Below are 15,915 nucleotides of genomic sequence, written 5' to 3'. Positions count from 1 at the left end.
GAGCCTGTGATGAAAGAGGAACTGTTTGAACCCCCCCTCCTCTCTCTCTCTCTCTCTTCTCTCAGCTCTCCCTCTCTTTTTTGTATCATGGTCTCCCCTCTCCCTCTCTATTTTTGTCCTTCTCTCTCCTTTCCCTTCGTCACTGCTTTCGATCTCCCTTTTCCCCCTATATCTCCCTCTTTCTCGCCCCCTCAGTCTCTTCTATCTCTCTCTTATATATACTGTATCTTTCTTCTTTCTTGCTCACTCCCACTCTTCTCCGTACATCAACTCCTTCATCTTTTCTCTCCCCTTCTGTTCTAACACGATCTCCTCCACTCTTTGGGTTCAGGTGAGGTTTTCGTTTATTTTGTGTCCTCATGCAGATATTTGACTCGAAGCTGGGCTCAGTAGGATTAACATGGCATGACATGACAAAAATACAGAAGAAAAACATATTAAACTGGACAATATACAATCACTCACAGCTCTACACAGACAGTCCATCCACATTAATAGGACAACTGTCTCACCAGTGACTGTTCAAAGATGGGCTGTGGGGTAGTCAGAGAGGACAACCCCATCATGTTACCAGCCAGTTTCACCAGTCTAAGTGAAATTACAGCTTTCCTCCATCTCCGTCCCCTGTCTCCTCTCCCTCTGCTCCAACTATTCTTTGCCCCTCTCCACTGTCTGTTTCCGCCATCTCCATTTTTAAACCTCTCTTCTTTCTTTCATCTCCTCCTCTCACTTGCTCTCTTCTTTCTAATCCCTTCTCTCTCTCTCCCCCTCTCACACGCGTAGGGGGCCAGAGAAATGAGCCGTGGGTGGTGACCTGTCATTACAGCGCTCGGGTTTGTGTGCAGAGTTCAGCGTTTCCGTCGTCAGTGCGTGGTATGTGGGCCAACGTGATTTAAACATGGAGATTTAGTGAGGTCAGCTCCACTCAGCTGTGTGGTAATGCCACTGAATCAGCCTGTATATAAACTATACACAGTTGATGACTCCATTGAAAAGAAACTGACATGAATTTTTAATAATGGCTACTGTTGACAATAACAATGTAAGTGCAAGCTTCTGTTTTTGATTGTTTCATGTTATAACTCGTTACTTAACGTATAAAATGGTCTGTGCAGTATTCATTTATAAATACTTCTGAAAGGCTTCTTGGATTAAAGGCAATGGCATACAAAGCACTTACAATGCACTGTAATATTCCCAGTTAAACAAATAGTAACTTTAAAAATGACATGTTTGGCTTCTAAAATGAGGAGACAAAAGGATGATTTTGACTGTGGTACCTGGCAACCCTTAGTGCCACCATTTAATTTGATCAGGTTTACTTCACCGTGGATGCAATTAGCCGGTGTCAATGAAATGCTTTTTAAAAATAAATATACTTTACATATCTTACATAGCTTTATAGCGTACACTAACACTGGAGATGTGAGTGGAATTTAACTAGTGGAATTTTCAGGACTACTCTTTAATTAACTGAATTTCTCATTTATAATATTTTGAAGTAACAGTAATGCAAATGCAAAAACCTTAATCCACTGTGCTTACTGTATGAGGCCAAGTGTGTGTGTGTGTGTGTGTGTGTGTGTGTGTGTGCCACCCTCCCTTTGGAAACAATTTCAGTTTCCAATGTGGTCTATATGTGGTTTCATTAATAGATTTGAAATAACCATAAAAGAAATGGAAAACCAGATTCACTGATGATAAAAGCATTTATAGAGCTTAGTTGGTTTGAAGTTCGTTAAATAAGTACTTTCGAAGAAAATATGGATGAGACATTTGTAATCTAGAGGGTCGGAAAGTAACTACGCAATTACAGTAATGTGTGTATTTGAGTATTTAATTCAGTGTCCTAATCAAGCTTTGTGTAACACTGACTTGTAACTAGTACTTTGAGTAGTGGTAGCATTTGTGTGCACTTTATACTCATCTTGTACTTTTACTTGAAATCCAAATGATTAGTAGTCATAAGTAATCATCTCATTCTTACCCATCCAGACTTCCCCGAAACAGCCCTGTCCCAGTTTGAGCTCCAGGCGCAGAGACTCTCGGGGGATCTCCCAGGCGTCTTTGGCCAAACCCTGAGTCTGAGGCTTTATTGTGGGGCACACGGTGGTCAGGCGGTAGCACAGGCCATCTGCATGTTCTGCACACAGAGAGAGAGGGAGGAAAAGACTGTAAGATGGAAGGGAAGGGCACCAGATTGGGATAACAGACCTTTGCACACATTATAACTGAGTAGAGACTTGAATTAAATATCACTCTATTGTGTGCCATCTACAAATCAAACTAGTGTCACAATAAACCATTCTGATACCAAGTAAGCTTGATACTACAAGGATAATTAAATAATCTTGAGTATCACAATCAATATCTAGTCATCTAGTAATACTGTGTGCGTTTATACTAGTTATAATTAGGGATGCACTGATCTGATACTGGTATTGGATATCAGTGCCAATAGTCAAAACTTTGCTGGATCAGATATCGGTTTCCAAATATCGGTTCAGCCAATATCCTGGTTGGACGAATAAATAGTTACTCTTCACAGTTGACTCAGAAAGTCTCAATGTTTACACAAAGCTATACTGTAGTTACAAGTGAGATAAATAATAGCTTGGAGCAGTTCTGTCTTACTTTATTTTTGTTTTAAGAAAATACTGTTCACAGTCCCAACACTTGTATCGGTTGATACAAGGATCAGGTATGCGCAGATACTAGAACCTATACTATCAGAATCGGTATCAGAAATTCTGCTTATCCAAGACCGAGTCATGAGGGCAGCAGTCTAAGCAGGGACTCAGTGCATCCTTAAGGCCCTGTCTCTGTTGATGATTTAGCAAGCGTAAGCCGACGTACCAGAATTTCCCTAAAACACTGGCATACGCTGAACTAGCAATGTTTTTTTGGGGGGCGTATACATAGCGTATTCATAATGGTTGGACATATACATAACATATTAGTAACTTATATAGAACATTTTGATAAGCATTAGTTGGTATAAGTTAACGTGTTGCCAGCATCCACAACTTATGCCCAACAACACATATATATATTCTGATATAAATTAAGACCATTCTAAAACTATTCAGGAGATTGTTCCAGTTTTGTCCAATTTGTGCTCTGCGATTTTTCAGTAAAGATATTAGTAAAGATAGTTTTGAAGTTATTCAGATGAGTATATAGTTTTAATTCTGGTTTTAGTGATGAGTCAGACAAAAACAAAAAATCTTGTTTACAGAGGAAGGATTTGAATGGGGTGAGAAATACCGTGTTTAGTTCTCAGTGTAGAATCAATGAAAAGTTTTGTCTCAGGAAAAACAAGGCAGCTGATGATTTGTGATCCCGGAAGGAAAGAAGTGAAAAGTAGTTGCCCTGAATAGCAATCCATAACTCAAACTTTCAACATGGAGAGTAAATGCTAACAAGCCTATTTCTGTGCACTGCATATATTTTATGGATATTATCAAGGTCACATTTCAGTTTACCTTGACTAATGAGTAACTGCAATAAAAATGTATAAACAACCTCTTCAAGGACAAAGAGCTAAGAAAACAGAACTAAAACAACGAATCATACGCCTCATTTCCATAGTGATTTAAATGTTTCAGACTGCCATTAAACCACAGAATAAAATGTTGCGTTTAGTTGGCTCAGACATATCCATTGTTCCATCAAGTTTTGCTGAAGCATAAAACTGTTTCCAGATACAGGCAATAAGGAGAAATTATCTCGTTTAGTGATTATCCTAATCTTTGTGAAGGAAAGTTAAAAAAAAATAAAACAATTGCGCATGCTCCAGCCAATGTTTCTATAGTTAAAGTTTAAATAAAGCTTTTCAAATTTGCATAAGACTAGGCCTGTGATGACAACAAATTTTGAAGTGTTGCTGAATTTAATTTCTGAAGAAAATATAAACTGTAAAACTGCAATACTCCAAGAACAGATTTAAACCACAAAACCTCTTCTAAATCTATAATATTGTTAAATAAATCATGGGCTGCAATAAACAAACAGCAGAATGAAACACTTTAGTACTTGGTGTGCATTTGTAATGAGTAATAGAAGTTACTAATTCAAACTTTTACAGCTTAAATCTTATCGTATAACCAAAAAATAACCCAAAATGTCTCAGTAGTACAAAGAAAAAGTACACGTGATAAATACTGACCCTAAAAAATACTGTTCCACGTTTCACATATTGAATGGTAAGTTGATATAGTGGTTATCGTGACAGTTTTACATAACACTTTTAATATTATACTGAAGACAAGACATCTCCAAGCCTTAATAGTGAATGTAGTTGTGCTGTAAACACTGAAACTAGTTTACCACATATCTTAAACTCCAGCTCAGTGTCCCAGTGGAGTTATTACAGAACAAACTTTGGCTCTGGGTCACATGGTTTGTATTTGGGGATTTCTGTCATGTCCACTGATCCCTGACTGTGCACCGCTTGAGTCTCCATCACAAAATCCGCTGTTAAACATATTCAATGCATTCCCAGCCACAGGACTACAGCTGAATAATGCATTTCCTTTGGAGGAGAGAGCATGCTGGCTGAAATACCAAGTAAGAGGCTGGCGTCCGCTGCTGTTGATATACAAGCATGTAGGAACGCAAAAGAACACTTAAATATAAAAAATTGCACTTGCGGTGTTTAACTGGACTTAGATTTTAAATTGAAAAAGGTGCACTATACAAGTTTTTGTTTGGGAGTTTTTTATCTGTTTCTAAGGAGATGTCATTGCTCTGCCTGGAATGTTCCACAGTATGACATTAAAAAGCTCTTCCTTAGACCTTCACTCAAAAATATCTCAAAAACTAAAAAGGCCTTCTGACTGGGAGTTGCATTGCCTCTCCACAGATCTGACATGTAACTTGATCTGGTTTGGTTTCCATGATGATAGAAAAGTTTAATACCATTTTAGTTAAACATTAAACATTCAGGCAACCTAGTGTCTCTGCTCAATTTCATTTCTCTTCAGCGACCAGGTCAGGAATCGGAATACACTAGACAGTTCGCAAAAACCCCGGAAGTGCGAGTTCAGGCACCAGCCAATCAGCGAAGAGCCAGATATTCTGTATTGGCAACGATTCCCGAGATCGAGGATTTAAAGCCAGAACAAAGAGAATGTTTGATGAATTTTATCAAAGAGAAAGACGTTATTGCCCTTCTTCCTATGGGATTTGGGAAAAATTTAATATACCAGTTAGCCCTGTTAGTGGAGCATTACATACGTCACAACCAAATAGCAGCGATTGGTTAAATGAAAAAAGTACCCGCCTAGCATCGAGTGAACGAATCCTAATGCTAGGTCAGCGAGGTCAGACAGTTTCTATGAAGTGAAACCGGCTGATGAAACATTCCAGATAAAAGAAGAAACGTCTCCATGGAGAAAAGCAGTTACACAATATACCTTTAAAACATATTTTTTTCTATATTAAATTTGAATAGTTGTCCAATGTTTTCCTTGTTTTAATCCTCTTTCAATCTTTTGGTTTTGAAAAGTATCTACCTTGCATTCATTCAGTTACACGTGTTTTTACGTGCTTATCGCCATGGACACAGATAAGATAAATGCTATATTGTGGAACAGTTTAGATAATGAAATGGGATCTTCATAGAGAAAATGTGATGTCTCAAAAAACAAACAAAACAAAAACAAAAACATTAGTCTTGTGATACTCCAAACCAGTAAACTAATGCTGTGAGTTTAGAACATGCTTGTAGAGGCTTAAACTACAGGGTAAGCAGGTTTTAAACAAACACAACCTTTGCATTTTGGTCAGCATGTCTATTCAATTTTGATTTCATTGTTTTAAATCTTGTGTACCTACATGGTACATCCCAGCGAGCACTTCTTCATGAATGTTCAAAAGGCCACTGTCCAACCCAGACACCATCTTTGGACTGTAAACATCAATTTTCTCCAACCACTGCCTCTAGCTAAGCTGCACCTGGGGCGGCCATGTTGAATACCTGTGTAGTGTTTCACCAGCTTCTGTAGCGTCTCAAATTGGGCCCGAGTGGTGATGTAATAACCTCCGCTGTCCAGTTTTCGGATCTTGTAGTGTTTGACATTGTCTCCTTTTATCTCGTCCCAGTCGCGAATAGACAATGAATAGGCACCTGGGAGAGAAAGAATTGTTAGTATTAATAGGGTTTCAGTTTCCTAGTATATGCAAAGGACATTTTCACTATCAAAACATATTTTGTTTTCATTTATAAATCACTATAGCAAATGCTCATTTTTTTTAACATTCTGAAACCCATAGATATAGTAACTAAAAAAAAAGGTTTACATTTGTTTTGAACATTTTGACATTATACTATAAACATTTAAGAATAAATTATTTTTATTAACATCATTGATCTGTAACTACTTGTTAAACCATAATTAAGTAACATTAGCCTGTACCTTTAAGCTGTAAATGAAGTTCCACAACAAGCTGCAGTTTGTCATTGGTTATAATGGTTAAATATTTATAAACCACCACCATGTGAATATCATTTATATTATTAACAAACAGGAAGAGAATTATTATTTATATGTGTACAAATCACATTATTACAGCATGGATTTCTTTTGATTATACATTTTGTTTGATTGCACACATATACTTCTTAAATTTGTGAATTGAATTACTTTTATCTTACATAATTACGTGTGTTATATCATAATGTACATCATTTGTTACCTTTGGTTGTTTCACTCTCTCGTGCCAAGAAAGTGCCCCGTTGGTTTCCTGGAAGTAGCAAAAGCCGCTCTGCGTCTTTTCTGCCCATTTTACCGAAGTACCATCTGCCAAGACACACGATTCACAAGAGAGGAGAGATCAAAGGAGGCTTAGGGCAAGTAGCTTTTTTTTAATACAATACAAGCTAGAGAAGAGACAGTTAGGCCAGCGTCAGAGTTGATATGCATCAGATGTAGTACCAGGATATACAACTTTACAGCCAGTAAAGTGGGTCAATGTACTGAATTGAAACTGCACTATGCAACTTTACAGGTGAGATGTTTTTGTTTGCCTGCAATGTATGACAGTATGGCATTAAACTTATCTATTTTGTATTTATTCAATTACTAGTATTTGTATCGCTCAAAAATACCTTAAAAAACATGGATTCTTGTTGTTTCTATGGAGATTGGCAAGTTTAATGCTATACTGAGGATCATTCCAGGCCCGAACAAAAACAAGAAGCTCAAATGCCTGAATGCAAGCCAGTAAACAACCATTAAGCCCATTAAAAACACTACTTCAGGCGATTGGGCACTTGGTTTGCCCCTCTCATTAAAAAGGTCTCAGTAACTTCTAATAGACTGTTTCTGCAAATAGGACACGACCAGTGGATGAGATCATAGTTCCTCTTTGTACTTCTCTGCAAGTTCATACATGCCAAAAATAAAAAGGTAGGCAAAAACTCCTACAAGTAAAATAGTATCAAAATAGCTGTCATGTGTGTAATATATATTTTTAAATATTGGAAAGGTCAGCTATCAAAAAAAACAAAAAAACAAAAAAAACAACATCAATGCTACAAGGTGATATTTTAGTCTAAAGTCTGTTAACATTTGTGCAATACTTTGTCTTTACACAAAACTGAAACTGATCTTGATTTCACAGTCATCTCCCCGGTTTGGTTTTACAGTAAGTGTTCATTTATGTATCAAATGACCTGGATTTAATGACGACAAAAGCCAAAGTGAAAGCAGCTCGGAGTCCCTTGAGATCAGAGTCTGTCACACTGGTTGGACAGAAACACTAACGGCTGTCAGTAACAATGTAAAGCTTCATTGTGTTCAATGTTTACCCAACACACAGAGCCGAGAGACCTGGGCTTAATCACATGAGACAGAACCATGCTGTCAACATGAATGGTGAAGTGAATTATACAGTGCTGTGGATAAAACAAGACTGTAAATGTCTTGTTAATTATTTAAGTGTGTGGAGTATTTATTTGTTTTATTTTGCAGAATTTTGTAATACTAATAGTACTAGTTTATAATTTTAATCTTATAGTTTGTAATAGTTTTTCCTGTAGATGAGATAAGCTTGTTTGACCTTTTTGGATTGAAGATGGACTCAAAATGAACTACAAAACCTACTGCCTGATTTTAAAAGACACTTTCTTCAAGCAGTGGTACAGGAAAAAGTCTGCATCTTTCAAGAGGACCATGAGTTTTATGCAGGACAATGCTCCATTGCATGCATCGACGCACTCCACTGTGCCTCTAGCTAGTAAAGGTAGTTGTTCAATTATAAAATGAATCTTCAAATACAACTTGCCAAATAATTATGCACATAGTGTATGCGGTATTCATGATCAACTAGAATCATGAAAACACAATAGTTGGTACTGTAAATTTGGTAATGAAAACATTTTTTTTTTTTAAATCACAAGTTTTTGGTACCAATAAAAAAAAAAGAGACCGAGTTTGTTTTTTGTTAGTGGTGTTGTATGCGATTGCATAGTGGTCCTTACTCTTCTGCCTGTATGGAGTCTGCTGGGGCCACATAGTTACTGGGGATATAACCTTTCTGTCCCGTGTTGATGGATCGAGCCTCCCACCAATCGCCTTCCCTGGAAACAACAAAAATAAGGAAGTGAAAACATGACTAACACAACTGAAAGTCAGACAGTCAAAAGTGCTGTTCCTGCCAAAACTATTTTGGAAAATTAGTCATAATTGAGTTTTTGTACCTCAGACAATTGAATGTCCTTACCATTTTCAAAGAAGACAATTAAATAAACAGATAATATGATTTTCAAATGACCATTCAGGGTTTTAACTAAACAGAGCAGACATATAATGCAAAAAAAAAAAACATAGATGGCACACTAGATGATATACTTGTTAAAAGCTGTAATTAAAAGGTGCACTTGCACTATATAAAGTTTCAGGTTGGGGGGGTCTCCCATCTGCTCATCTCCATGGAGATGTTACTGCATAGTCTGGGATGTTCCACAGCAAAGAATTAAACATATTTATGTTGCATTTGTTCAATTACATGCTTTTAGCTACTCAAAAATTCTTTCTGTGACCAGACTTGCCTGTCCATAGACCTGACCTGTAGGTTGGCCCGGTTGTGTCAACTGTCTGTCTCCAATGCAAACATGTGAAACATTCTTTAAGGCTGTGGGGGACCCTCCAACAGAAGAGATACATAGTGCACCTTTTAAGTATTAATGCAAAGTACTAGAAAGCACTGTTAGCAGCCACAAAACTTCAAAGTACTTCCTTCCTCCAAGTTACAAACAAATACCATTTACTCTGTACTGAAGAAAATTCAAACATTTTTGATTTTATTGAGTACTGCAGTTTTGTAAAGCATGAGTACAGTTTAAATGATGAGAAGCGCTGTCCTCCTGCCACCTTCCCTTCCTCAAAAGCAGATGGCAGATTTATTACCGGATTGTGCCATAAAAACTACTCATCCAACACAAGCCAACTGTGCCTCTCACCTGGGCCCACAGCATATGCTCTTACTTCAGACTGTAGACTTAAACAGAACTGAAAACACTGGGTCTGATCAACTTTGTGTAATTAGCATTGTTTGTGTTTGGTTATAAGCTGTGCAAAGTGTAGAGACAACAGACCCCACATATGCTCAGAGAAAAGATTGGCTTTACCGAATTTAATTGGATATAACAAGCCAAAACAGGTTTAGCAGTCTAAGTACTTTGTTCAGTCACTCTGCCGTGATAAGATACACATTTTTTCTTTGTTTGCCATTTAGACATTATTTGAAAGACAGTATAGCGTAAAATGGGGGTGAAGAGCAGGATGAGCAGGATGAGCATTCAGCAAACCCAGGAATTAGTATCAAAGTTGAGGTCTACCTAACAAAGACTAGGCACCATACGCGCTACAGTTAGACCACTCAACTACCAGGCAGTACTAGTTCTATTGCTACCACTGCCCTGGGGTAGATTGCCAGTCTGCTCCATCCAGATTGAATATTAGACCTGAATATTACGGGATTAAACACTGACCCATCAGGAGAGGGTGTACCCAAATCAAATGTACTCACGTGTTGTTGATAATCTGGAAGCGGTCGCCCTTTTTGAATGACAAATCATCCGATGTCCTCGCCTCATAATCATACAGGGCAACGAAAAATGTCACACCACCTAGAAATAGAAATACTGCTTTAAATCAACTATGCTTGTGTGTGAAGCTGTTGACAAGTATCAATAGTCAATAGTAAAAGCAATGGAGTTTAAAAGCTACATTGTGTAATTTTTCTTATGAAGGGTCTGTCATATTTTTTACTCCATGGAGATATTATTGCTTGGTCTGAAATGTTTCACAGTATGATATCCTCATAGAGACCAGGCCAAGTTAAAGGCCAGATGTGTGGAGAGGCACTGTTTTTATTTTTGAGTTATAAAACCACCTGTAACTGAATACATGTAAGGTAGAGGTGTTTAATGTCATACTGTGAAACATTCCAGAGCAATCACATATCCATAGAAACAAGCAGGTGACAGCCCCTCAACCAAAAAGTTACACAGTGTACCTTTAAAAGTACTTTGAAATACAAGTTTACTTTTGATAATGTTTAATTATGCAGTTGTTCCTGTAAAAACACTAAATACAAGATTTGACTGATTCGTAACCAACATTTTAAAAAGGTGAACTGTAGGGGTGTAATGATAAAGTCTCACAATATAGTCACAGTAGGACAGTATTTAATGAGCTATTTTGTGGAAGCTAACAAAACTGTTAATATGCTACTTTTTCCTCTTATTATGCCTTGACAAGATTTCATCCAAAGAACTAAGACTTAAAAGTGCTCAGACCTGTTAGCTATTGCTGCACCATAACTCTTAATTTAAGCAAAGAAACTTGTAATTCAATATATTGTAATAGTCCACGATATAATTGTGAGAAATTTGAAGACACAATATCATGATATTTTGATTATTGTTAGATCCCTAATGAATTGTATAACTTTTCTGGAGGAGAGTAAGTCAAATTCTTTCCTTCATGGAGACATTACTGCTTTGGCTCGAATGCTTCACAGTACAGTATTAAATCTTTCTATCTTTATGCAGACCAAACCAGACTAAGTAACAGGTTAGATGTGTGGAGAGGCACTGTTTTTGTTTTTGAGCCATAAAACCACCTGTAATTGAATGAATGTAAGGCTGTTTAATGTCACACAGCAATATCATATCCTGAAAAACGGACCCCCAATAATAAAAGTTATATGGTGCACTTTTAAGCATTGAATAAAAATTAAAAATAATTGCATAATCAAAATCACAATCACAATAACACAATAGCACAGCCCTATAATTAATATAAGATTAAGTGACCCTAGAGTACACCACACCCTGTCTAAAGCCTAAAGTAAAGTGTTCATCCCCAGCGCACGATCCAGCAGCACTCAGCTGTTTAAAGTTTAACACATTTACAGTGCATGTGTGTAACCGTGAGGACATCTGAAACACACACTTTAACACTGTCCCCACTTTAGTAAATCTAATCTTTAGTCTAATGAAGAGTAGATTTGGCAGGGGCGACAGGAGCGACAGGAGCAGGGAGTTGGCCGGAGCCTGATGGTTTTATCTGAGGGAGGAAATTGCTCAGACAGGATTAGATCTGCAGCAGCCCCTCAGGCCAGATTAACCAATAACAGCGCAGCGCCAAAGAGCCACCAAAGCTGCTGTTTATCTACGGACTCTGCTCCACGCACACACGCACACACCTTTCTTTACTCAGCATTTCACAAGTACAGTGCTACATCAGTCCTTTTTGATTGGTGAGAGTCCATTATAAGCATTTCATAAAAGCACAGCTACAGAATAAAAAAAAAAGTTTTTACTACACTAGCTCTTAAATAAATAAGGCTGGAAACGCAGGGTCCCCTCATGATTCTATATGATAATCAATATATGTCTTACGATACAATAATATCACTGTTTTTGAAGAACCAAATACTAGGAATGTAACAATAACTGAAAAATTGTGATATTGTATCGTCAAAAGTCTCACAATAATGCATGGTTTTATAGTAGCAATAGCTTATGAACATAGAGAACTACATATCTCATGATTCGTTTCAGTGCAGACAACATGAAGAAACATGTTTTTTACTTGAATTCTTTGGATTATGACGGTAATAATTCACAACAAAATCTTGTCAACGTATTTTAAAAGCAAAAAAAAAAAGTGCCCCATCTTTAATTATTAGCCTCTTCAAAATATCACCATAAATATAGTACTGTGAGATGCATATCATGATAATATTGTGCTATGAGATTTGGATATTGTTACATTCCTAGAATATGACAATAAACGTTGTACCAAATGATGTATGTACAATATCGTCATATCGTGAGCCTCCCATATCGTGAGCCTCCCAACCATATCGTGAGCTTTCCAACGATAACCCAATATCGTACCGTGAGATTCATACCATGACAATATAGAATATAGATATATTCGTGAGACTCGAATATCATAACACCCCTACCAAATACATATTAAAAACAATATTTATTTCTGAAGTATCTGTACTTAATGAAATCAACAAAACAGTGAATGTGTCAAATCTATTGCATACACAACAACTTTCAATCCTAAACAAGCAACAAGACTGTAGCACTGTCACACAAAATAATAGTTATAATAGTTATAATAATTATATAAAGACACCAGAAACACTCTTGCCCAGGCCTTACGTAAACATGAATTATATTGTGGAAAACGCTAATTCATGTTAATAGATCAATTCAAAATGAGACAAATTTGGATTCGCTTTGCTGTTTCAAACTGCAAATCTCCATTGTCCCATCAATGTCAGGACATTTGATTTCTGGTATTCGATGACTTGTTACTAGAGTAATTTCTGAATCTAGTTCTCTTGTATTGTTCCAGTTGTTATGGTTAATTTTGTGCTGTTACCATACTGGAATCTGTTTTCATTAACTAATACAATTATAAAATAGTTTACTCCATGGAGGAATTACCAAAAGTGGTTTCTTGTAACTTGGGCGTCATGTGGATTGTACACTCAGAACAGTGACTATTTGCTTTCACTGTGGAAATTTAAGATATTCAAGTTTTTGCAATATCCTACACCCCATTGTTACAGTTAAAAAGAAAACATAAGTATGGGCTATCACTCACACAAAGTCTTCATAAGAATCAGATTAAATTAAACACTAAAACCATTTGGAACTGACAATGTGTATATAGTACATGTCTATCTCGCCTTGACCCACATTGTCATTTCACCACTATTGAGGAAAGAACCGTTTTAGTATTCTATGGCATCTCTATTAAATTAATGCAGTCGATAATTCTTAACATAACTTTTGAATCACAATCTCCTCTACATATGTTCCTTATTGTTTGGCCTGGCTCCTGCCTCCAGCCTTTATTACAGGGCTATATTGGTTTTCTATTGAGCCTTGATGTTTTGGCCGACTCGCTTTAAATGTCTAATTTGCATAACATCTGCTGCTCATAAAACGTCCCACGCATAAGAAATGACTGACTAGGTTTATTTTAGAGTATGGGCTTAATACAGCTAGAACATCTTGAGAAGTTTAAAACAGTTCTTAAAACATGACTTTAGATTTGCAAAATCAGCATGATGTACTATGGTGTATGTAAATCAATGACTTTGGATAACATTTCCAAAAGATGGAAATCTAAGACACATTTCTTTAAAATTGCAGAAGAGTGCAATTTATGAATATATTTGACTAATGGAAGTAAGTAAGACTGGAAATAATGATATAAAAGCTTAAATGTCATATCCATTTATGTAAGGAAGGGCCACAACTATTCCAATTCAGTAGTGCTTTCTGCTTAAATGATAATAAGACAAGCTAAATTTAGACTATTTAATTATAAAGCTAGAAATTAAAATGTATAAACTATAACACATTTGGCTTTTTGAGTTAAATGGATTGAAAATATGTCTTAGTTCATAATTCTTGAAATAGCCCCATTACTCAAAACATACACTTGCGGTAATAATTAGGGATGTAACAATAACCGAAATATTGTGACGCTGTATCGTCAAAGTTCTCACAATAATATTGTGGGCCATCACAATATATCGAATTACAAGTCTCTTTGCTTAAATTAAAAGTTATGGTGCAGCAATAGCTAAAAAAGACAGAGGGAACTACATAGACCATGATCCTTTGCTACATTTGAGAGTAGACTACAAGAAAAAAATAACAGTTCTAAGCACTTTTAAGTCTTGTCAAGGCATTTCAAGAAGAAAAAGTAGCATATAAACAGTTTTGTACCATGAGGTTCATACTGTGACAATATCGTATTGTGAGACTTGGATATCATTACACCCCTAGTAACAATGTAAAATTATATATACATGTATAATACAGTAATTATATGTACATATGGAAATTTACATTTTACTCCAGAATAAAATGGCTCATTACTGCATATGAGTGTCTTAAACAGCACCATATAAAATGTAATTAACAATTCAAACTATGCAAGGAAATTCAAGCCACTGCTAGTTCATTCTGTTCAGTTCATTCTTTGCATTTAAAAACACCTGTACTGACCTGTGATGACTCCGGTCTGGAAGGGGCTGCTGACGGCCACAGATGTGAAAGAGGTGGACGCTCCTCCAAAGGGGGCCATGGCGGAGGAGGCCCCCCCGAACGGCGTGAGCGAGGCCCCGGCGTTGTAGCTGTTGTTGAGGGACTTCATGGCTGGAGAGTGCCCCATGAGGGTGGGGTCCGGCCCGTAGTGCCCCAGGTGGGAGCTGATCGGAGTGGCATTGGTGTTGGCGGGCTGGTACTTCAACGCTGCGTTTTTATCCTCTTTACTCCGCACACAACCCATCTTCAAGCCTGTGAAAAGACATCCAATAGTCTTACCGAGAGGCATCTTAACGCTAACTGCTGTCAACGGTTTCCTTCTCAAAAGTGACACGATGTGTGACTAAAAGGCTGTCTGACTGTGTTCATAATCGTGTGATTCAACAACTTAATTAAGTTCTCAAACCGAAAACAAAACAAGGTGTTGGGCATATTTTTGACATTAGTATAATGGGTGGTGCATCAACAGTTTATTTAGGTCAAATTCATTTCTGCTTTACTCCACTGCTAGAAATAATCACTAGACCAATCCTTAGCTGCAGGCCTCATGTGAGTGTACGTCAGCTGAATAACAACCTTATAAAAAACAAAACAACAAAAACACGTGATCATAACTAACCCAACAACACAATATGGTGAATAACGAAAAAAGGACCTGTTGATCGATTTGTCAACTAAAAGGGGTAATGGCTATTAAATATCACTAAGATCTGACTATGTATCTGACTCAAACTGCACTCACAAGATGACTACAACCACCCTATTTATACAGAAAAACACAAAGAAACAGTGTATTTATATGTAAAAGTCAGGATAAACTCATCTGTCACTCCCAAATCTTCAACTAAAATAGCTGTTCCATGTAGACAGTTATCTAAAGAAAAGAATTAAACAACTAATATAAAACTTGTTCGCCTAAAACACCACTGTCCAATTAATAGACCAAACGACTAAAGGACTACAGCCACAGACACTACCAGTACCTTTCACCAAGTTTTCTTATAGTTCAGATGAGGTTCAAAAGGCAGAACAGTAAATGCAATACATTTTGGATATAGTTATTCTGGTAGAATGATGGCAACAGGCAAACAGTGTCTAATTTTGCTTGACCGACTATCCAACCAAATCAAAGGAACACATTATTTACCCTGTACTGTGTTGAAAGAGGTAGGAGTGACTGTGCTTGGACAGGCCTGGGGCGATTCTTGGGTGGTTCCCGGGATCCTGTGAATGACCTCAGATGACTTCACAGTTTCACCACAAAAGCTTCGTAACTCACCAAAAGTCCAGGCCCGATCGGATTACAGCCTCAGGCC

At 37.1% G+C, this 15,915-nt stretch overlaps 1 protein-coding gene across 2 annotated transcripts in view; it reads right to left on the bottom strand.

Moving 5' to 3' along the window:
- yes1 (YES proto-oncogene 1, Src family tyrosine kinase) overlaps window positions 1-15,915 on the bottom strand; it is a 44,450-nt gene that overhangs the window by 16,342 nt on the left and 12,193 nt on the right. The window contains exons 1-7 of one of the 2 annotated variants that reach the window (XM_055152179.1): window positions 15,583-15,694; window positions 14,561-14,851; window positions 10,036-10,135; window positions 8,486-8,584; window positions 6,700-6,803; window positions 5,981-6,130; window positions 1,988-2,143 (exon numbers count right to left, since the gene is read on the bottom strand). In XM_055152179.1, the coding sequence (XP_055008154.1) occupies window positions 1,988-2,143; window positions 5,981-6,130; window positions 6,700-6,803; window positions 8,486-8,584; window positions 10,036-10,135; window positions 14,561-14,843 (892 nt within the window). In that variant the 5' untranslated portion in view covers window positions 14,844-14,851; window positions 15,583-15,694. Of the gene's footprint in view, window positions 1-1,987; window positions 2,144-5,980; window positions 6,131-6,699; window positions 6,804-8,485; window positions 8,585-10,035; window positions 10,136-14,560; window positions 14,852-15,582; window positions 15,695-15,915 lie in introns of those variants that run through there. The other variant, XM_020929087.2, reaches the window with a different exon arrangement.

This window comes from Boleophthalmus pectinirostris, unplaced genomic scaffold (genome assembly GCF_026225935.1).
Source record: "Boleophthalmus pectinirostris isolate CB_2022bp ecotype Guang Dong unplaced genomic scaffold, ASM2622593v1 HiC_scaffold_16, whole genome shotgun sequence".
NCBI classification, from domain to species: Eukaryota; Metazoa; Chordata; class Actinopteri; order Gobiiformes; family Gobiidae; genus Boleophthalmus; species Boleophthalmus pectinirostris.
Note: the sequence above shows the minus strand (reverse complement) of the source record. Positions and strands in the feature narration are given on the sequence as shown.